The sequence below is a fragment of the Otolemur garnettii genome, unplaced genomic scaffold, assembly GCF_000181295.1.
Source record: "Otolemur garnettii isolate 467f Iridium unplaced genomic scaffold, OtoGar3 scaffold00167, whole genome shotgun sequence".
NCBI lineage: Eukaryota > Metazoa > Chordata > Mammalia > Primates > Galagidae > Otolemur > Otolemur garnettii.
Window position 1 is genome coordinate 637596 of NW_003852562.1, and position 24009 is coordinate 661604.

The window sequence follows — 24009 nt, forward strand, 5'->3', positions numbered from 1 at the left end:
AAAAAAAAAAAAAAAAAGTGAAAAATCATTAGTCTTTAACCAGTACTTCCCTGTCCTTAGTTAGAAACCTAATCACCTGCTGGAGATCACAAAGAAATCTATGACATTCTTTCAATCTTAGAATGACAAAAGAAAAAACAGTGTGCTGTCATAACCGACAGTGTCTATTCACAGGCGTAATTTATGACATGAGTGTAGTTTAACATGCATTCATGGTTCTGAACCCGAGTATTTTTTGTTCATGTTGTCATTTTTTTTGTTTTGTTTTGTTCTCTGCTTCCTACCCCTTATATTATTAAGACCAAAGAAAGGACAAATGATAACTCCACATTAAGGTTGAAAGAGGGCCTCGAGTTGGGCTAGGAGAGTAATTACCAGCTGGAAGTTCACAGGGATCGCACACCCTCCTGGAAGGGGGAGAGGTGTGCTGACGTTAGGTCAATCCGGGTGATTAGAGGGAAGCCATTGCTGCCCTGGAGCTGCCGCCTGCTGCCACTGCCCTCTGCTGCCTTTCCCAGTGGTTGGGGGACTTAAAAAAAAAAAAGCAGAGAAAGGGAAACAAAAGGTTATTAAAATGCAATTTATAGACATAAAATGGATTAGAGATGACATTTTAACGGTGGACTTTTTGAGAGCTGAGGGAGGAGAGAGAGGCATTATTAGATTTGCTCAGCTTGATGAAGAACCGATGACTAAGATGTCAGTTCCAATTTATTTTTCCTCATTTAATGCTGTTTATTATTTTTACTGATAATTTTCCTAATGCTTTAAAGTTATTCTTTTGCGTTTTGCTCATGCAAATAGAGCATTTCAATCTAATTGAACAAATCCATACTAATCAGCGTGCATATAATTGTGATACTGGGGAAGCTTAGTTCTAAAATAAAGAGACCTGGTATGTGACACTTGGCCTGTAGATGGCAATAGAGAGCTAATTACGAAATAGCCATCTTCAGGGACTAAAAGGCACACACCTTCATCTTCCTAAGAGCAAGTGTACTTCGATTTTTTTCCTAAATAAAACAAAACACAATTTTTTTTAAGAAAGATTAAAACCTCGCACATCTTTCCATAAACACTGGGATAGCCTATTTTATAATCAGAACACCAAATCCTCCAAGCAATTTTTATTTTAAATGCCTGGTGCCCTGGCATGTTTTTGAAATGCCTTTGTGAATTTAGAAGCAGAAACTGTCATTAGCATCACACCAGTACTGCACTTGAAAGAACTCACAAGCGTCTTTCCAAAGAAAATTGTGCAAGTTGCATCTTGTTGTGGGCAGAACGGAGAAGCAGGCATAGAGCATGATTATTGTTCTTCAGATTTGGGGGTTGAATCTTTTATTCCCAGGTAGCCAAATGCTTATTCCAGGTTAAACAGTTTTGAGAACCTGTCTCGTGTTCTATTTGTTGTCTTTTCTGTTAATCATAAGCACTTAATATATAGTAAAAAAAAACAAAACAAAACTATTTTTTGTTTAATTTTATTTTCCAAGTTTCCTAGAGAAAATTTGACTGTTTTTATATCATTTTAGTTTAGAAATGTAACTAAGATTCACCTTTAAGCGTAGCTCTGCTTTTGAAGATTAACTCCTAAAGGAAGAAATTCATATTGCTGTGATGGGCGGGGTTCCCAAACCTGTTTTTTTCCCCCTTTCATTTCATAGTTATGAAGCCCTCACATTCATGCCTGGTGGGGTAATGCTTTTGGGGTGTCCAATCTGCTTTCTCTTAGGTGGCTAAAGCTGATTGCAGTACTTTATTTAATTGTTAAGCATTTTCCATTTTCTGACATATGAAGAGATGTTTGTATCTTCTGAAATGGAAAAGACACAATGAAATGTGCATTCAAAAACTTGTTTCGCAGACTAGATCTATTCTAACAAATTGGCCTGCAAGATTAGTGTCTTTTCCTGCATTTTTATTTTCGATGTGAAGATTCAGGATATTAGCTAGTTACCCTGCAGAAGAGGCATCGTAACTATATATACATACATAGTGAATGAAGAACAGCTTGGTCTGGAGTCTTAATTCTTTAGCACAATGTCGATCCACTGAGTTGCCCCCATTTCTCTCTGCTCAGCTGGACCACGGGTTTACCATCAAGAGATCAGGGTCTTTGGACTACTACCAACAACCAGGAATGTATTGGATAAGGTATGAGATGGTGCAGCTCAACAGTCAGTGTTTCCATGGCAACGTGCTGGCAGTCTCCATTAACCAGTTCCTTCGGTGGATAAACATGCTTTTGATTTGTTACCCAGTCCATATGCTGCTTTATCGGTTTCATTTTAATCTTGATTGAGATGCCACACCCCCTCATTCCTTTTTTTTACCCATTATTCACACTGACATTTGCCAGCTTTCTTTCCATTGCACATGCTCAGTATCTATTCTCCTTCTGGTTAAAAGGACAGTATATTTGGTGCTAATGCCACAGCATTTTCCTGATGTTGCTAATTAAAACAATGATTTCCAGTGCTCTTCTGTCCTTTGAGAAATGGAAGAACAATAATAGCACGTCAGTGTATGTTCTGTAGAAGTATATACTGTCATTTTAAAGTCATCAAGCCCAACCTTGACCTGATTAGATGGATGAAACAATGCATTTACACGTTAGTAGTAGCAGCGCCTCCAAGTACAACGGGCTATAGAATGCATTGTGTGTGTTGGTAAGCTTGTGTTTTCAAATTTTCCACCTTTTTGTTTTGTTTTCGTTTTATTGTTACCTCTCTCCCCCTGGAAATCCCTGTATGTACTAGCTATTGCATGAATTTATTTTTCAATATTATGCAACTGTCAGATTCTTTAGCTGGCTTATCCGCTCAAGCAAAAGGGAGTATGGGAGGTATCGATTTTTTCTAACTGGGTTAAGAATTCTATACAATCGTTTTCTATTCCAGTCAACTGTCCTGGCATTTCCTTCAAGGGGCATTGTTTGTGTCTCTTTAAGTTATCCACAAGCAGGATGGTTTTGGATGGTTTGAGAAATGAACTCTGAGAAGTCTTAGGGAACTTGTTTTCTCCATCTTAATGTTTCTGAAATGATCTCCAGGTAAAGCTCCACACCCGAGCATTTGCCAGAACAACAACAGCAGCAACAACAAAAATCCACTGGTTTTTTATATACGAGGACTGTCTGGAAAGATAGCTGGATACTTTCTGGATAACCATCGTATATAATTTTAGCCCCCAATTATTACCCCTAATTATTTTGTATAATTAGATGCTCAAAACAAAGAATATAAGAAAGCAGAAAAGGGCACACCTTGCAAATGATCCAGATCCAGAAATACTAAAATCATGACAATTTCCAGATCTGTGTCAAATAAGAAAATACCCAAAGCTCAGTAAAATGAGTTAAAGTCATTTTTACATAGAAAGCTATTAGTATCTTCTCCCTTGCTGAACATGCAGGAATTGCACATCAACCTTTTTTTTTTATCTAAATAATTAGCTTTATAGATGTAGAAAGAACTTTGTTTTATTTTTAATCTTTTTGTCGCATGGGGCGGGGAGTGAATTTATCATCATTTGCCTTTGTGCAGACTCTGCTTTTGATTTTTTTTAACATGGAAGATGATTCTTCCATATTTTACTTTTTATTGAAAGAATATGTATTTCCAAAAGAGCGCACATATCATGAATGCTCAGCTCAGTGAAATTTCACAACCTGAACATGCCCCTGGGAGCAGCACCTAAATCAGACTCCGAGCACACCTAGCACCCCTAACACACACCCCTCCAGCTCCTTCCAGGAGGGTCATTTCACCCTCAGGGTAAACACTGACCCCAGAGACTAACCACATTAATTAGCTTTGGCTGGTTTTGTAGTTTATATAAATTGAATCACACCATGCTCCATCCTTTTTTAATTGTATGTCTCCTAACCTCAGGCATATTAGCCAGATATATGTGTGAAGTTGATATACAATTAAAAATAGGCATCAAGGATGTCTAATTACAGTTGTGCGTATTTGTATCATAAAAACCACACATATAAGTTTATCTACTCCTGGAAAAAGAAAAATCCTTAGAAACTTAAATTACTTAATGTGTAGAATTAAGGGTGGGAACAAAACCCCAAGTAAACACAATAATTGATAAATGTGGCCACATCTAAAAACGCTGTTTAACTAAACTCCTAGCATTGGTTCCCATCAGCAGACAAAATGACACATCCCTGAGTAATGGGCAGGAGCAGATGGGAAATAATCTCTTTCTTCTTCCACACATAAACCGCTCTGCTTTCCAGCTGGGGGCAGTAACAACAATGTTTATAGTCAGTGCCTTTCTAAACAGCGGGCTTCGGATGCGATACTAAATTGGAGAAATGATGCTAAAAACTCATCGGCATATATGCTTAATTAGGAAGTTTTATAATGCCATTTAGCCCCAGAACGAACACACTCTCCTCGCTGATGGCAAACGCTTGCCTTTTATCTCCTCCGAAATAGGAGCATTTGTCTAACCATGGTGGCAGCCAACTTTCTAACATAAACAATCATTACAGGCGAATATCCCCACGCCCTGTGGTTGTGTTAAAGTGCCCGTGGCTGTTTTCACTACTCAGAGCAGAACACTGGGGAGTCATGTTCACTTTTTCGTATAAGGCAGCTCACAGCAGAGCACGGGCTAGAAAAACCATCTTTTCAGGGCGCCCAGAATTGGCAAGTCCCTCTTAATTGGTCTTCTGGCAATTGTGGAGAAATAGTGGAGTCCATGTTCCTCTTTCTGTCCCTCATTCTTCCACCTCTTAGCGGAGAGCTGCTTCCAAGGGGTCAGCATTCTCTACCTGAGTTATTTATCCAGGAGACTTTTTTCCTGTCACCCAGAGTCAAGGGGGGCACCATCCCAGGAATGAGCTCAGAAGATCCTTTCACACCCTCCTAACCCCAAAAGCCATCGTTTTTTTCCCCTGCTACAAGCCACTGGAAAACATTTAGATCCCGTTACATTTCCTGGAAATATGTCCTTATTCAGAGGGGGGCACAGGCACCCCATTGCTGCCTTTCCCAAGTGAAGCTGTCACCTTAGCAGGTGCTGTGGCCATTAAAACATGGAGAAGAATTCTGCGTCTTCAGCACACATAACAGGGCAACCACCAGGACTGGGTAACCCAATTATATAAGACAAATATCAAAACAAGACAAAAGCTAAAAATGCTAAATAAGACAAAACAGGGAGGTGAGCTAAGACAAAGGATGGTTGAGTTCCCAGGCATGACGTGACTGAAATGTGCATATTGGATTCGGGTCCCCGAAACAGTGAGTAATGAGGCAGAGCGGCGGCAGCCGTGTGCCGCCTCTGCGAGGCTATTAAAAGCTGTCATGCTCAGTTGTTAAAAGGAATGGGGTCAGTTAAACGCATGTTGCTCAGCACAGGTTTGAGAGAACTGTTCCCAGGGAAGCCAGGGAGAAACCGCAGCGTGGTGTGTGTGAGGAGGGCTCTGGGGCCAGCTTCAGCTGGTAGCGGCCAAGTGCACACAGCAAGCTGCCCCGCCTTGTGGCTTGCTTGGTGGCAGTTGTCTTGGCCTTCTTGGGCTGGGTGAAAACTCAGTCCCTGCTGAGTGTCAACACACTGCTGGAAGGAGGAACATGCCTCTAGCAAGGGAAGAGCCACCACCACCACCACCACCACCCCCAGCCTCCCTCTGTAAAAGGAAGTTTGGGAGGTTGAGTTTAACACATAGCAAAGCCATGGATTTCAACTCCAAAACCTTTTCAACTGCAATTACAGAGAAGTCCCAAGAAAGCAGTAAGGACCGGGCAGTTGTACCCTGCTATCCAACAGTGAATTGTTAGGGAGATACCTGTGCCTGTCTCAGCATAAAGGTCACCAATAGCCACTGAGAGAGCCTTGGGAACAGCAAACCATCTGTGTTACATTTTACCAAGTGAACCAGGTTGCTCACTGGGGGAGGTTTTAGTTTGTTCTTTTCATAGGCCCCTGAACACCCTGAACAGAGGATTCCAATGACATACATGTGTCTTTTTAAAATTTAACTTCTTTTTAGAAATGAAAAAAATGCCACAGCATTCCAAATCTTACTCATTGGGTATAAACTGAAGTGGGATTTTAACATTTTTCTGAGATTCCTAATGATTCTGTATTCACTGAAAATTATGTGATGTCATGTCTGTTCTGACCTTGTTTCAGAATTTTATCTCATTTTGCTTTAAAAGTAAACATCCACACTATTGCTGTGCATTCATTCCTGCCATACCTTGTGGACGCTCCTTAGCGATGTTCATTGATAAGATACAGGCTTTGTTGGGTGTAAATGTGTACGAGAGGATATAAAACAGACTTAATTATAGCTGTGGGCATGCATTTTATTAAGAAAGTAATTGTTGATATGCTGAAGCCAGACAATGTGTCAAACACATAGCACTTCTAGAAACTTAAAAGTCTTGGAAATTGGAGAGAATGTAGCTTTGCAGTCAAGAAGCCCTGGGTTTGGGTCTAGTCCAACCCACTTCCTGCAGTGTCCTTGGGCAAGTTACATTCTCTCTGATTTTCTATTTCCCCATCTGTAAAAAAGGAGAAAAGTATTAGCTACTTTTCAAATCTGTGGTGAGGATTAAATGAGCTCCCTATGCTCATTTAATTATAGGTGAACTGGGCGTGGGGATGTTCATCTGAAATGCTGTCACAGAGTCCAGCCTAAAAAAGAAACTCAGAAGAGATTCCTTTTCTATTTCCTTGTCTCCCAAGAGCAAGTCACCCACTCCATAGTAGAGGCAGATTTTCCTGGGGAAATTGGTCTCTTTTCAGATTGAAGCATTTGTTATTAAAGTAGAATCATAAACTTTGTTGATGCTCTGGTGAGGGTAACTTAACTTACATGCTGTATCTCTTTTGAGAATTTATGGCATTCCATTTCACCTAAGGTTCCTATAGCCAAAAGTCATGATGAACTGTAAATTTAGAATGCTATTCTCTAGGACAGGGATTGGAAAACATGGCCAGTGGGCCAAATCTAGCCCACTGCTTATCTTTGTTAAAGTTTCATTGAAACACATTCACTTACAATCTGTCTATGGCTGGCTTTGCCCTACAGACGCAGAGTTTAGTAGTTGTGTCAGAGAACCATCATGGCTAATTAACCTAGAATATTAACTAATGGCCCTCTCCAGAAAGAGTTTTCTAACACTCATTCTAGGGGGGAACTGTGTCTGCATTAAAAGGCACCACCTATAAGAATATAAATCCTTGAGAACAGGAATAGGGCTTGTTTAAAACCTCTCTCTTCTACCTAGTAGAATGGCTGGTACATAGTAGGCCTTCAATAAATATTTGTTAATTTACTGAACACACGATTGCATTCTTCAAAGAAGGGGCCATTCTTCGTTGCTTTTCAGGATAGCTGTGTTTGGGGGGTACCTCAGAGTATATGCAATCAAACTCATATGAGATGCTCTAGAATGACATCCCATTGTTAGCAGGAATGAACCTGTTGGCAAAGCTAAAATTGTTTGTGCCATAAAAGAGGTTACCCCTGCTAAATCATCTTCTTAGAAAGTACAACATTTTCTTAAGTTTGTTAAGACGATCTATACCCATGGTTGTTCTTTAGTTTACTAATATGATGAAGAACAAACAACATGGTAGCTTAGTTGAGCCTTTATAAGCAAATCAGGGGCTGTCGGGTAAAGGAAACACATGAATTTTATGCTCTACAAACCTGAGCTTAGCCCCCACCTGTAATTTTAACTCTCTGATGGGAGGCCACCCAGAAACCCACCGCAGAGCTGGGCCAATTTAAGACTCTATTAAAAACCAGGTCAGCGAGAGAAGCTTGTGATTAAGACTAGTGGTGCAGAAGTGTAGAGTCAACTCTCCCAGGAAAATGGAGACTAATATTGAAACTAGTCACACCTACAAAGTAGCTTGCAAGGCTACTCATTTTGTATCCCATGAAGGCCTCTTTTTGCCATTTTAATGATCATCTTTACTTTAGGAAAAAATCACTCCGTGTCTCCAGATATGGTGCAGTTCCTAACAAGGCACCGAAAGGGTATGAAAGCAAAACAAAACCGAACAACAATGAGTTCGACAGCTACCCCAATGCAATGAGGAAGGTGGATATTCCAATCGATTTGTCAGTTTAATTTTACTGGCAAGCAAAGCATTTCCAAAATGGCAAGCAAATTGTAACTTAGTCCCTACAGAGTGAGGGTAAGCAAAAGACAGGGTTCCTGAGATTAATGCCCCGGCAGCTGCATCCCCAGTTCAGTCTCCTAGGTGTAATGAATAATGGATGGGCTAAAAGGCAAAATGCACAATAATGTTCTTTTATTAATGAAATGAAGACTATTTGTGATGGCTAGCAATAAATTAAGAAAGCAAGAAAAGGAAAAGCAGTCAACATTTGCCTCTGAAAAATGCAGTTACTTAAATCCAATAATTGCTGCCATGACAAAAAACATTGCTTTCCAGCTACAATGAGGTACATCCCTTGCAAATCCTGTACATCTTGCAGGACAGAAATATTTTCAGTCCATAGACTAATAAGGCCTATTGTTTGCTAAGAGAAAAACATAACCCATTATAGTAGATTGATGGTGATATTAAGCATATTCATAGAATTTCATGGGTGAAAGTTTCCCTAGGGGTCATGCACAGTAGCAGCCCCTTCAGTCTATGGACCTGGAAATTGGGGCTTGGTGAGGTTGGAAAACATGTCCGAGGTCACATAATTAGCTGAGCTAGCACAGAAAGCTAATTCTCCTGACCAACTGCTGCTTCCATGGGGATTTAACTAAAGCTACCAGACAAGACCAGCACAAGAAACGTGGGGTGACCCCAGACCGGCACATTCTTTTTTTTTTTTTTTTTTTTTTTGAGACAGAGTCTCACTATGTCACCCTTAGTCGAGTGCCTTGGTGTCACAGCTCACAACAACCTCAAACTCTTAGGCTAAGCAGTCCACTTCCCTCAGCCTCCCAAGTAGCTGGAACTGCAGGCACCCGCCACAATGCCTGGCTATTTTTTTGTTGCAGTCATTATTGTTTAGCTGGCCCAGGCCAGGTTCAAACCCACCAGCCCCAATGTATGTGGCCAGCACCCTAACCATTGAGCCTCTGATTCACATTCTTAATTTGTTCCTGACCTTCCTCCTCCATGCTGTGTTTCTCCTTTAACATCACATAGACATAGCTAATGGATAGATAATGTGTTTGTGCTCATTCCAAATATGGTGTCAGAAATAAGTTAGGACTTAAAATATCCAAGCATACATGGAGGATAGTGTCACTTCACTGTAACAGGAGAGGCCACTGGCCAAATTCATTAGATGTGGCCCTTGTTGGAATAAATCTCCTGATGTTAAGTAAACACTGTCTTTTCTTTAGGGATGTCTGGGGTCATGGCAGGCATCAAAACGTGCTGGGGATTCATTTCTCTAAACTCTGCAGCTACCACATGAGTAAAGCTATAAACTCCATGCCCCCCCCAGTTGCTGAGATAACTGGCATTCTTTTACCATTTATTTGTTTTCACGCTTGATCTAGTATCTTGTGATAACCCAGGGCCTAAGCAGTCTGAGGGAGGAGGATGCAGTGCTTCATCTGGGTAGCTCAGGTTCGGATTAGTACATTTCTCGATGTCATTTACTTAATCAACTCTGTGCGCACTTTACCAAGTTCCCCCAGGCCACTGTTGCTCAGCCCTCCCCTGCATACGGTATAGCAGTCACTGCTGTGAGCTTATTTGAAGTCACTAGGTTAGAGCTTCAGCTTTGGTTACCACTGGTTAACTCCAGAATCTCAAGAGATCTCTTTTCTCACCTTTAACCTGTGGTGATTAGCACCAAAATGTGATAATGCCCTCCTCAGATTCTCTCCTGAACTCTGAATGAAGTAGTGACTTCCTAAGGAAACATTTGGGAATTCTACTGCAACTCAATTCACGTAGGTTCCAACAGAGCTACAAGCCACGAACAAAATAAGTAACAAAATAATAAACCCGCTAGGAAGTCTTAAGTGTTAATGGAACATCAGACCTGTACCTAAGGACATCCTTACTTTACAGAGATAGTTATTAAGGAGATGAGACCCTGTTTGCTTGACATCTGGGGATTTTTTGTGATTGATAAAGAGTAAAGCTGCCTTTCAGAATGTTGAAAGAACCCAGAATTGAATTTGTGCTGTAAGACTTCAGACATCAAATTACATTTCAAATACTCTTTTTTTTCTTTGGGGGGAGGGGAAGATCGATTATCATTTGCATTATATAATTTTTTATCTTATAAAATTATATAATATATAATAGTCTATTTGTTTGCTGAATTCATCTGTCCTGAAATGGAGATAGGAGCTACAAGAGTCACGTATAAGGGATGAACTGTACATATTTTAGAGTAAAGCTGATTTTATAGCCACAATTACATTTCTAAAGATATTATATATGACAGTTATTACTGTGATAAGAACGTGGACCACAATAAGTGTCTGATGAATGGGTAAATGCATAAGCATAAGAGAATATTAACTTTATCTGACAGAAATATTCAAAATATAAATTATATTCTTAAATATTGACTCAATACTTTTAACTTCTTACTCTTTTGTGGTATAGACTTGCTTTGGGTTCTATTTTTTTTCTTCTTTTTTCTTTTTTTGCTATTCAGAAAATATATAATCTCCTAAAATAATTCTGTATTAATTAAGAACTATTTACTATGTGTCTGATGCATGTGCCACAGTCTGGTGAGCATTCTGGAAAGTGCGGAGAAGTTTCAAATTCCATCATAGAGGCATTCACGTGGTATTTAGGGAATATGCAAAGAACAGATAATAGAAGGTCAGTATCAATTAAGTGTGAAAAGTTTGGTCAAGACAGTGCTTGCCTAAGGAGTTCAGAAAGACAAAGCGTGATACAGGAGGTAGAATTTGATCCAGCCTCGGCAAATGCATAAACTCGAGTGGGCAGAGAGGAGGAGAGGTCATTTCAAGTTGGTGAACACCTTGAGCCAATATGTAGAGGTGAGAATGGTAGAAGTACATTCAGAAATAGGTCAGTTAGGTCTGTTTTTACAGCAAGTGAAGGAAACCCAAACCAAACTGGCTTAGGCAAAAAGGAAATTTATTCTTTCCCATCACCTGAAAGGGCTGCAGGTCAGGTCTGGTTTCAGTGATGGGTGGATTTGGCACTCAGCCAAAGCTTGATTTCTTCAAATCCTGCCTCCTTGTGTTGGCTTTAATCTTGGACTACCTAGGGTATAAAGATGTGAGAAGCAGCTCCAGACCATGCTGTCAGAAAGTCCCACTGGGTCCTGTGACAGGGCTGGGTGCCCGCCTAGGCAGCAGTCGTGGCTCTAGGGGCATGCCGGAAGCTCAGGCTCACTCCTGGTTTACAAGCCCACTCCTCCCCCATCCCAGGCATGGGAGTAAGGTCACCATCATTGTTATCACAAGAGTATGGGAGTGGGGAGGAGAAATTAAGCTTCGTTTAATGGTCGGCAGAGTCAGTGATGCTGTGCTAGAAAATCAAGTATCCAACAGAAGGACATAAAGTCTGCTGATGTCACGGGATCATCTTGAGTCATAACAGGAAATAGACACTGGAAGTTTTCATTGTAAGCACCTTGCAAAGATAGGTCAAGGAATTGGACTTTATGAGGGGTTATAAATAAATTGGACCTTGTGGAAATTGACCTCATCCTTGTGTGCAGGATGGAGTGGGGGGTTGGGTGCTCCCGAGAGAAATAGATAACCTCTGTTGCACTTTGGCATATTTCAAAAGCCATGGAATCCATAGACTATATATGGTGTGCAGTGAACTGTGAATAACACAGAGAGTGTGTCTAAGACTTGACCCTGGTCCTTCAAAAATCTACATTGTGGCAGGGAAGACAGTTCATTAGAGTCACTTATGAGGCAGCATGCACAGTGATAACAGTGCTAGATTGTGACAGGAACAGAGAAGGAGGAAGGTCCTAAAATAACTCATGGAAGCAGAGTGAGCAGGGGCCCAGGGAGGAGAAACCTGGGGATGGTGACATCCCTCTGCAAGGGGAGCATCTCTGCCAGCAAGTCAGTTATGAGCCCTCAACCTAACTTGCAGCTTTTGAGAATATTGTGAGCACAGGGTGGATAAAGAAACCACATCTCTGTCATCAGATCCGAGTCTCCCTAGAAGTTTGCAAGCCACCCCCCAGTCAGATTGGGATCATGCACACAGGGGACTCTGCTTGCTGTTCCTAAGAGAAGTTTCTCTGATCATCAGTGCCTGTCTGTGGACAGCATCTTCTCCCCAGCTCATGCTGGGCAGGAACAGAGAAGGGGTGAGCTACTGGAGTGCAGTGACTCCAATTCATTCTGCTTCAACAGACTTCAGATTAAATTATGCAGGAGAAGAACTGAGTTGTGTTTCTAGTTAGTGGTGCAGTCTGGACAAGTCTTTCCACATGCCCCAGCCTCAGTTTCTTTGCCTATCAAGGCAGAGCATTGAACAAAAATACTTTTAAATCCTCTTTCAATTCTAAGTGTCTATAAATCCAAAAAAAGACAACCATCAAGACTTTATTACATGACACCCACTCGTGCCCATGATATGCTTCCATGAATAAACGCCTCCAGGATATTAGGGAACCATGCACCTGCAGGCTCAGGAGATTTTGGGCACAAGGTCTCAGCTACAGAGGCAGACACCCAGAAAGCTGCTGACAGGGGGAATAGGCAAAGATGGCCAGAACTAACTGCCTAAAAGGGGTCAGAGCAAGGGCTCTCCAGGCAGAGGGACAAGTAAGGAAGAGGATATAATTGTCCTCAGAAGCATTTTCAGAAATTAAGCTAAAAATAAGGGTATTGGGACCATCCAAGCATGAGCTCGCCATTATGTGCTCCAGCTTCTGGAGAGGCTGGACTGTGATATTCACAGAGAAATGGTACATTTCGGTGACTGCAGCCAAGGGTGTGACTTGGTGTAAGTGACTAGGTTATGGGGATATGAGTAAATATCAAGAAGGTGGCGGTGACAGTGAGGGAGGGAAAGTCCTGTGAAGTTCTCATCTGGACTTTGGTTGCACTGCTTTCCCCGACCCGCAGTTACTCAGTTTTGCAGCAATATCTCACATCAAATTGTAAAGGTGAACACCTTGACGTTTCTGGGAGTCTTGGTTGTTTAGAAAACATTTGCACATCCGTTTTTCCCCATAGCAAGGGTGGGAAGGAATTATTCCTGCTCCTTATCTAACAGAAACAAGAGCTGAGTGAATGATTCACAAAGCCACAAGCCAACCGTGGACAAGACAGGGCACGGAATTCCTGACCACAGCCCCTGTGCTTTCCCTCCCCACATCTGACTGCCTCTGTTCACGACTCAGGATTCAGTCCACCTCCAAAGATCCTTTTCTTTCTCAAAAAGGTAGAAATAGAAAGACTTTTTTTTTTATGGCCAAGGGAAGAGTTTATTACTTTCAGATTAGCTACAGAATGTTTTTTTATGTAAAGCAGAGTAAATGGATGTCTGTTTTTCTACAAACATTGAACTCTATACAAACAACATTTTCAGTTTGCTTTGAAAGCAAAATACCATGTGTTATAACTTTACAATGTTTTAAATACAGTTAGGAATCTGGGTTTAAGATGCTGAAAATGTCATAAAATCAATGGGTATAAACCCAGGAACTATATGAGGGTCCTTAAAAATTCAACAAGTAGAAGAATCAAAGGTAGACATTTCAGCAAGCCGGTTATTGGATCATTGTATAACAATCTAGTAAAACGACAAGTGAATTATTAAAGTTTATCTTCCTGGTTGGTTTGTAACACTGTTACTCAGTGTGTGCAGAGTTTTTAAAGTAGAACAGTTCCCCCTAACGAAGCCATTTACTAGCCTGGCCCTACGCATTGCCTCTTTTTCTCTTTATTACTTCATTTTGAAACTGTGATTGCCTATTTTAGATCTAAGATTGCTCTAATGCTATACCACAGTTGTATGGGGGGTTTAGTTTTCACTTTGTTCTCAGAACCAGGCTTGCTATAAATTTATCTCTGTTCTTTGAAGAAGCTTAACAGTAAATTTTCAAGAGGAGGAATAGCAGTATATATCCCTGCAGAGGAAAAGTAATCTCTTAAAAGCAGAAAACCTCCAGGCTACATCCTTTTAAAGAGGGATTTTTCAAACAAGAATGCCCTCAACTTTTATAAGCGTTCTGTATTTTTCTTCAGACTTTGTACCTGCTTTTCTGCTTTCTGTGTAAGGTTTCTCTGTAATGACCCCATTCCTCCCACACCCATTAAATCCACGGTAAAGTCATGCTGCTCCCATTCTGACATTGTAATAACTTCCAGAGCTACAGGCAGATGACACAGCCGAGATCATCCAGTGTTTTCTCAGGAAAACAAGGCCTGGAGACTGAGAACTGGAATACTATGGAACTGAATCTCATTTTCATAAACTACCACATACTATGATGAAAAGGAACTTTGTAAAGGGAAATCCTTGGGAGGCTTCCATTTGATTTACTTGCATTCAAGTAGTGTTCAATTTCAGGCTTTGGTTTCATTAAAATTAAACCAGTCCTTCCCCCAAGATTCAGCCACATGTTCTCATCAGCAGGTGAAAATGGCATTGAGAGTGAGGGGGACCACAGGAACAGGAAGAGCTTGTGGGTCTGTTTGAAGGTTCGGCAACTTCATCACCTTTCACCTTTATTGTAGGGTGACCCTGAGCTGCGTGTTAATGCACGTGGCCCACTCCTACTTGTCACACACACATAGGACTGAGGCTTCCGTACAACTTGGGGGTTCTCTGGCCTGCCCAGAAGCCACCAAGGGCAGATAGATGTGGAACAAGCAGGATTCTGGTCAGGGCTGGGGAGAGGCCACGCCCAGGACATCATCCATCCTGCCTGTGCTGCTGATGTCATGACCAGATCCCTAAAAAGTTGGATTTAGGGGGAGCTGAAAGCTCCCCAAGAGTGGTGACTGTTGTCAACAAAAGTGAACTATGATTGGGAACTTGCCTGGCAGATTTTTCTGACCTCAGAAAGTTCTAGGAAGAGTTTATTTTGCCATTTCCCTCGGCCTAATTGTCCTCTTTCTCATTTTATGCCCCTGCTAGACCACCGCTCTTGATAAGGAGAGGCAGGTTTTCCGACGAAGACGCAACCAGGATGTGAGGAGCCGGTACAAGGCACAGCCAGCCCCGCCGGAACTCAACTCGGAATCAGAAGACTACTCCCCAAGCTCCTCCGAGACTGTTCGCTCCCCCAACTCGCCCTTTTAATAAGACCCTTTTACTCAAAGTCCTAGCTTAACCCTTTGAGACTCTAAGATTCCCCCCCCTAAAAAAAATTTATGTAAAACAGTTTCATCTGATCTATCTGGCACTCAAAGCTTGAATGGCAGGACAGAAAGTGTGTTTTCAGGTATCTTCGTAGCTATTTCCCTCTATTGAATGAGATGATGTGGTATTTGTGAAGATGGTAATTTGCTGCTAACAGGGTCTTCAAAGGGTTAAGGCTAATTTGCAATTTTTTTTAAACATAGAAGCAATGAATGTTTTCATCAGTCAAGCTAGATCTGCAGTATGTAATACAGTTTAGCACATGTTAACCCTCTGAGTGCATAGAATTTTTACCGCGAACCCTTACTGGGGAATGTTTTGGGTCTTTGGATGAATACACACACTTGTTTTCTCCATATTTGCTGCAGATCAAGTGGCAGTGTTAGACTCTGAAATGTCCAGACAAGAAGGACATCTAGAGTGCAGTCTTGCTGGTCCTTCTCTGTGGAGTTAGAACGTGGTAGATTGATAGCTTCGGCATACACACCCCTCTTTCTTCCTCACTGTCCACTTGAGAAAGGCAACTTTTCCCATTAGAGATAGGACCGTGCCAGCTGCAGTGAGCCTGCCCTCCCCCACTTGTCTCCACACGAAGGTGGACTATTCATGCCCCAGAAATGCTGCTCCCACATCAGCTGCTGCTAGCACTGGCGCAGACCCTCGGGGAAGCACGGTGGCCTGTCGGTGCTTGGTGAGGGTCTGTCTGCACACTGTCAGACGTCTCCAGGAAAGAAACAACTGGCTGAACAGAGCAATAAATTGCCACGTGCTCTAGAGGGCTGGAATTCCAAACAGAAGGAGGAGACAAGATTCTGTGCTTTTTCTCACCTGCTTTTCCGTGCACTGTGTTTGCCAGTGTGTGCTCCACCTGGAGTAGGAATCCACGTGGCAAGTGCTTTGCAAAGTGGCTGAGCTGAAAGCACGGGGGGGGGGACATAATCCAGAATGTTCTAAAAATGGGTATGAACTGGTGCACCTGTAAGATAAATGACCTAGAGACGATAGGACTAAGGATAGAACTTCCATTCCCTAAGACAACTTTTTTTTATTTTTGGAGATAATCTCACTCTGTTGCCCAGCTAGACTGAAGTGGCCTCATCATAGCTCTCTGGAACCTCAAACTCCTGAGCTCAGGTGACTCCCTGCCTCAGCTTCCTAAGTAGTGGGGACTATAGGCTCGTGCCACCTCACCTGGCTAATTTTTCTTTTCTTTTCTTTTTTTTTTTTTTTCTTGTAGAGACAGGTCTTACTCTATTTCCCAGGCTGGTCTTGAACTCCTGGTCTCAAGCAATCTTACTGCTTCTGCCTCCTAAAGTGCTAGAATTACAGGCTTGAGCCAGCCTAACCACTCAGCTGTGACTAACCACCCTCAATTTTTTACACTATCCAGGGCTACATACTGTCTTTCTGTCTCTGGGCCTAGTCCTATTCAAGACCTTTATTTTCACTCTCATTACCAAATCTATTTCCCTACCTCTCTTGTCTCCAGACTTGAGATAAGATACTGGAGTGCCAAACACAAGGACATGTCTATTACCAAAGGGCACAGTGTCTACATTCTCATCATAATAAACTTCTGGAACATAGGATTTGAGAATAAGGGCCCAAGACTTCTGCAGGTCACTGCACTGTTTAGAAAGGCCTGTCCCAGGTGTGGTGCAGGCTCTCGTGTGCTCCCAAGGTGCTCCTGGAGACAGCCAGGGAGCAGTGTCTCACAAAATCTGCATCTGGATGGCTGGCAGTGCTTGCTCCTCTGTTTGGATATGTGACACACCAGTACCTGGGAGTCTTGAAACTCCTCAACAGCCTTTCTGGAGTCAGTCCTTTACTTCCCAGGACACATGGCTCTTCACCTGCTGCTTTTCTGCTCCCTACCCCTTAAACCCTGGACTACACAAATGCAGAGTTTTAAGTCACAACGCGTCATTACCTTTTCAAGGCAGCCTTCCCACTCTTCTGCTCTTCCATACTTAGCTTTACCTCTGTTGTCTGTGTTGTCCTGACATCTAAACAGTATCCCATTTACTGAGAGCTTTCTTCCCTCTCTTAGAATGTCTAGTAATGATTACACACAAAATCAGAAAGTAGCATAAATCAAGAAAGGAGTTGAGTTATTTTAGGGGATGGGGGCACAGAACACCAGGAAAGGCTTGGGTGCAGAGGTAGATTCCATATTAGTAAAAGGCATGGAACTAGTCAGAAATTACTGCTTTCTCTAGAAGTGAAACGCAAAGCACTATTCCAGGGCTGAGGAGTGGCTGTATGACTTGGCCTAAATTTGAAACGTGAGACATCCTCTGGGTGGAGACCTACCTGCAGGACATTGTCATTTTCCTTTCTTTTTTGGAAGTATTGCTTTTTCTCTGTGGGGGTTACGCGTATTGCTGCAGCTTCTAGGGTACTGAACTACAGTACGTGGCTCCGTCCTCTTCCCACCAACACTTGGGGGCTCTGGACCGCGTGGGGCTGTGTAGTGTTACTCAGCACACCACAGAGGGCCAGCTCAGAAGCATGCAGGGCCCATTCCACACAGGGATCCCCAGTGCACCATTGTAGAATTTGAGCAATCTATGCTGAATAAACAGTGGAATGTGACCGGTCAAGTAGAAATATTGAATAGTCAGGTGGAATGCAATCTTGCCAACATTTTAAGCTACCAAGATCCTGAGTGTCAGAGGTGTACTCAGAGGGTTAACAGACAAGCACAAGGCATGCTGATTACGATGGTGTCTCCAGATTGCTTTGCTTTTAGACAGTGCTTTCTAATTTTTTTTTCTCGACATTCTTGGGATAGTTCAAGTTTGAAATAAGTAAGTGGTGGTGTTCTTTAAGGAATTTCTCTAACCAAATTGATCTTATTTTTGATTTCACTTATCATAGAACAAATATATACCATGATGGCAGTGTATCTCTGTAATTATTGATTTAATCATCACCACAAGTGTTTCCACATTTTCCCCCCAAGTATTTAAGACAGGTCTTAATGGTGGGAGGCTGGTGATGGGGACCGTCTTTCCTTACTGACACATGACCAACCATCTGGTATTTCCAGCTTTTCAGTTTGATAGTAGACTAGTTAAAGACGAATTCCTGCAGTACTTGCATTGTGTAAATCATCTCTGTAGACGTGTGTTCGTGTTAATGAACACGCTTCCTCTCACTATCGTAGCAGAAATTATTTTATTCGTCATGATCAATGGATATGTGAATTTGCTCTAAATCATTAGAAGGAAAAGTAAGATTTCAGTCACCGAAAGTGTTTTTACCGTAGCCCTCATTTAACTTACACGTGGTGCATATTAAAATAAGCAGAGAAAAAAATGTGAATAAACTGCTGAAAACACTTGGTGTTTTGTATTCAATGAGACCTTCCCATAACTTGCTCAACAACCCCATAGGGGGTGGTTAACAGGCCCGTCAGATATTGTTGAAAGAAAGCAATATATCCATGAATGAAGGCTAAAATTGCAATCCTTTACCCTTTGAGGCATATTTCAGTTTGAAAACAAAAGAAAAGAAAAAATTGGCTTAGCGGGCCAGGGAGCTACTGTAATGACCGAGTCTCAAGCACATTAAATCACAGTTTGTTTGCTGGCCAAGGGCATCCATTAGACCACTCGGTCCCTCATGCTTGATTGTGCTGAGGGAGAGCTTTCTTAATATTACCGTGTTGCCCCTAGCCCTTCTCTGGGTAAGGATCTGTCAGAATGTCCATGATGAACTTCTATTCTCAAAGGTTTTTAATTTGACCATAAAAATGTGCCCCAGGCTGAAGTTATGGGGCCTGTACCAAATAGGGAAGGTTCACTTCCTTCTCTTGCCAACTTCTTCCCAACGCTCCCAAGAAAAGGATAACCGAAAAATCCTTTCTGGCCCCTCCTTCGTTGTGATTTCAGAATTTCAGAAAGCATAAGATATCAGTTTTTACATAATTATTCATTTGGATGTGGCTGGATTTTTTAAAATTTAATTTATCTGGCATATGTGGTAGATAATATACCTTTCTATAATTTGTCATTATTTTTTTAACTGTTATATGACTTTTCTTTGGTCCAAAGATTGTTCTGAAAACTTGAAGTTGGTCAGTTCAAAAGTCAGTCTTCCCCCACATACCGTCTGCATTTCCATTAAGAGTTTAGAAAAATACTCTCCAGCAGACCCTTATTTTGCATGCAGTTTCGAGGGTCACATATGTGCTTCTGGAGAGAGAGATTTCCTTATTTGTCAAATGTTACAAAGGCATTCTAGTCTGTTGGGGGAAAACAGTGATTTAAAGCACTTCCAAATTAACAATACTGTCAATTCAGATATGAAAAAAAGAGCATAAAATAACGCACTTGACAGGTTTTTTTAATGCATGAAGGCAAACAAATCACAAAAACTTGAGGACACACTAAACACTTGATAACTGCAAATGTGCTTTAAAAATTGGCTCAATGGTGCTTATACATGAAACAGTGACAAATGGGGTCCCTGGACCATCAGAAAGAGTCTTCAGTTTATATGTAGTTACATACTTGAGGAGGTGCTTTTAAGCCCGTTTTTTATTTTTTAATCATCTCAAATATGCAACCATCCATCCAGTAACATTAAGGGTCGTAAACTGGTGGGAAACAGGAAATTCACTGTAGAGACCTAGAATACCTCTGGGAGAATTCAATTTTTTGTTTGTTTGTTTTCTGTCCGGCTTCAACCCTGAAGCTGCAGTGATCATTTTTCAGTGAGCAAGTTTCTAACTGGCAGGTGTTTTCATCATAAGGTTTGTAATATCTTGCCCGTGGAGACCAATAACACATTTAGTTTCTTTTTTTTTTGAGCAATCTATAAAATTACAACATACTTGGAAATTTCCTTAATATTCATTTTTGGTTAACTAAATTGAGACCCTTAATGTTGCTTTAATGTAAAATTGTATATTTTTGTCTGTGATATACTTTATTAATTTAAAGTAATAGTTCTAAAGCCTTCACTGTTGCTACTAAAAGAAAGTAGAATTTTTAAAATGATGGTAAAGGTGCTGTGATATCAGTTCATTCCAGTCCAATCAAATGTGGTAAGAAAGGTCCTTGAATAGTTCTCTGGGGACAATTTCTCACTTGCCATTGACATTAATCTTTGGTGTATTCTCAGAAAAAAAATAGAAAGAAATTGAAATTGGTCCAAGGTTATAGTCATCCTCAATAACCTTTAAAAATTTTTATTAGGAAATTAATAATAGCCTTTTTCATTCTGGCTGAAAGAAAATTATTAAAGGATTAGTTGAGTGTGAAATTAAATAGTATTTTGCTCATGCATACTAAAAAGGTGAGCTAGGGACTTGATGCATTTAAGTAAGTTTCTGAAAGGTTTCAATTTGGTGTGAGAAAAAATATTCAATGTTTCCTTTGAAAATACTGAATTTGTCACTTGCTGCATGGATCAGATGGCACAGGTTAATCTTTGATTTTCAGAATCCTAATGAAATAAGTTTCAAATGATTTGTATCCATGATTAAAGGTGGAATGAGATCCAATTTTTGCCCTAATCCTTCAGCTTAAGATAATAAATGTAGGTTAATGTGGAATGAAATCATCTGTGATATATGATGTTCATTTATCAACTGAGCTTTTTTGATGTTGCCTGTTTTTATGTAAAACATGTTCTTAAAGTTAATAAAATAATAGTACTTGGTGTATGAAGTACTACATAATATGCTAGCTGCAGGGTCCACTCCTCAGTGTGCTTTGCCATAATGGAGTAAAATTTCATTTCAGTTCAATTCATAATTGACACATTCGGTCCACGAAGGAATATCCCAGCTGTGTTCTTAGGGGGAATTCTCTCTATGCGAGGCTTTAAAAATTAGTCATGCGGTCAGAGTGTAGCTTTCCCACATGTCCTCCATAGCACAGTGTGTATTTCATGAACATAATTCAAAAACAACCATTCCAAAAATGTCCCTTTTCATAGATTACCTTCCTGCCTTGGGCCAGTGACTTGGATAAACACAAAGAAACCAAATCTCATTCAGCCCTATTTTATCCTTCGACCTGTGTGCATAAACTCTCCAGAGAAGAGTGTTGTTTTATCCGCTAACCTGTAATTAGCTGCAGTCTTTTTAGCAATTTCCCATTAGGCATTCCACATGCAATATTGACCTTCAAGAAAATTGCAAAACTGGACAATAGAACACAGTTCTTTCCTATTGAGCTTTTTAATGCTGAGAGATTGAAAAGTCATCCAGCAAAAGTGACTGCAGGTCCCTTGGTGTCCGAGGAAAGTGCCAGAATATCTCCAAGCGCCTGTAAAATTAGCAGTCACCTTCCCTGCCATCCACAGGCTGCTGCTGCAGCTGCTGTTTTCCCTTTTGCTCTCCTGTCCTGAAGTCACTGGGTTCTTTCTTAGCTCTCTGGCGACTGCTGTGAAACAATAGCTAAAGTGATTGCTTCCCAAAGATCATTACCTTGTTTTATGAGCCTGGCAGCTCCGCCAAAAACCTGCCATCAAAAACCTGGGCCTTGATGTGAAAACCTCAAGCACAAGTCTCCGACTGAAGATGATAAAACTGCCACATATGGGAATTGGGAAGGAAAGGCCTTCTATGACTGCAGGCCATTTGGACTGGGAGTGGGGTCAGTGGCGCTGGCCGCGTACAGGGAAGGCGGCCATGAAAATGGGGAGGGCCTGGGGAACAGAAACAGGTACACAGCACCCTGGACATTTTCCCATCACAACTCCTGCTCCCTGCAGCTCCAGGAGGAGCACGGAGGAAAGACAAGGAGCCACACCCAGCCAGCTGGACCGGCCAAACCCATGCTGGCCAGCAGCACTGTGACAGATGTCCTGGCCAGCTTGCCTGCACTTCCAAATCATTCATTCAAATGTTTCTTGAGTGAGTGCCAATGGCATGGAAGGCACTTTATTTGGGCTTAGAAAAGAGAAGTCCACTTTTATTTTTACTGTAGATTAGAAGATTTTAAGGACAAGAAAATATATGTCGAGTGGGAAGGTTTGGAATTGGTTCTGAGGCTCTTAGTCTCAGGTCTCCATGACACGTACATCCTCATCTCACAAGGCATTGTGTGGACAGCAAGTCCAAGTCCCCAACTTGAGGATGTGTGTTTGCCATCTGCCGGTTCCATGGGACTTGCACCCCCATGGTACTTACTCTTGGCTTGACTTCTGGGCTGTGAGGTAGAAGGTCTCCCAGGGTCCCCTCTGCCATCTGTAATTATCCTGCGGTTCTGCCTCTCGTCATACACTAATACTGGACTATGTTCATGAATCCAACAAGCATTCCTGAGACCTACTCTGAGTCATGCTCTGTGGAGGTTGAGATAAACAAGACACAATTCCTGTTCTTAAGAATATCCATCTAGTAAAAGATCTTTTACACTGGCTGTCCACGGGGTGGGGGGACTGATTTATCACTCACAGATGGCCAAACACCAGTTCATCAGGGGCATAGCACCCCACCAGCCTGGGACCAGCTCCCAGCATGCATAGACTGTGCGGGCTGCCTGCAAGCCAGCCATCAGTCACATGCAAACACATTTGTGGCTCATTCTATTACAACTCAAATGTCACCCTTAGACTGCACATAGAAGGAAAATAGAAAGAAGTGGGGGGGTGGGAGGAAAGGAAAGAAGGAGAGGAAATGAAGGCTGAGATGAGACCACAGTTGCCAGTCTTTTTTTGTTGTTGTTTTTGAGACACAGTCTCTCCCCAGGTACAGTGCCATGGTGGCATCATAGCTCACAGCAACCTCAAACTCTTGGGCTTCAACAATCCTCTTGCCTCAGCCTCCTGAGTAGCTGGGATAAGAGGCACCTGCCACAACCTTAGTTTTTCCATTTTTAGTAGAGGTAGGGTCTTACTCTTGCTTAGGCTGAACTTCTGAGCTGAAGCAATCTACCTGCCTTGACCTCCCAGAGCTAGGATTGCAAGCGTGAGCCATCGTACCTGGCCCATAGTTGCCACAGTCTTTTTTTTCTTTTTGCAGTTTTTGGCCGGGGCTGGGTTTGAACCCGCCACCTCCAGCATATGGGGCTGGCGCCCTACTCCTTTGAGCCACAGGCACCGCCCGTTGCCACAGTCTTAAAATGAGATGTATCATTTGAAAAATCTAAAAGCAAAGGAAATATCAAAGTCTCTCAAAGTGTGTTCTTCAACACCCACCCTAAGAGATGTGAGACAGGAATCATAAAACATCCTTGGTGTGGATTTAACACAACTCTTGGTCCCTTCCGCGTTGTTCATCTAAGAGCACAGCCCCTGTGCTGGGGCAGTAATAATGAGAGGCCATCCCCGGCGCCACCAGTGCAGTCCTGGGGGAAGCAGGAGCTAGAGCGTTTCCTAAGAGCCTTCTAATTTCCATGCTTTATTGTCTATTCTTTCCTGGACTTTCAACATCCTCTCAAAGGAAGTGCACCACAGAAGGGAATTTCCACCAGGGGACCCCCCACACTCCCACTCCCAGCTGCCACCCAGGGCAGTGAGTCATCTACTCCCACCTCCAGCATGTTTTTGGCCTGTGCGGCCCTCTGCCTGAGTGAAAGACAGGCACAGGCACAGTGTAAAAGGGACCAGAGGATGAAGGGCCCCACACCCTCTCTTCTGCTCACAGGCCTGTATAAGAAACAGGTGCACAGGGTTGCAATCCAATGTGACCAGGGCTGTGACAAAGGAACACACTGAACAGGACACTTGGGGATCAGGGAAATCAGAGGAGGC

General features: G+C 42.0%; 1 protein-coding gene across 3 annotated transcripts in view; it reads left to right on the plus strand.

Moving 5' to 3' along the window:
* DCLK1 (doublecortin like kinase 1) overlaps positions 1-15616 on the plus strand; it is a 352892-nt gene extending 337276 nt beyond the window's left edge. The window contains exons 16-17 of one of the 3 annotated variants that reach the window (XM_023519276.1): positions 2084-2157; positions 15073-15130. In XM_023519276.1, the coding sequence (XP_023375044.1) occupies positions 2084-2157; positions 15073-15130 (132 nt within the window). Of the gene's footprint in view, positions 1-2083; positions 2158-15072 lie in introns of all 3 variants that reach the window. The other 2 variants (XM_023519275.1, XM_012811599.1) reach the window with 2 other exon arrangements.
* Positions 15617-24009: the final 8393 nt, after the last annotated feature.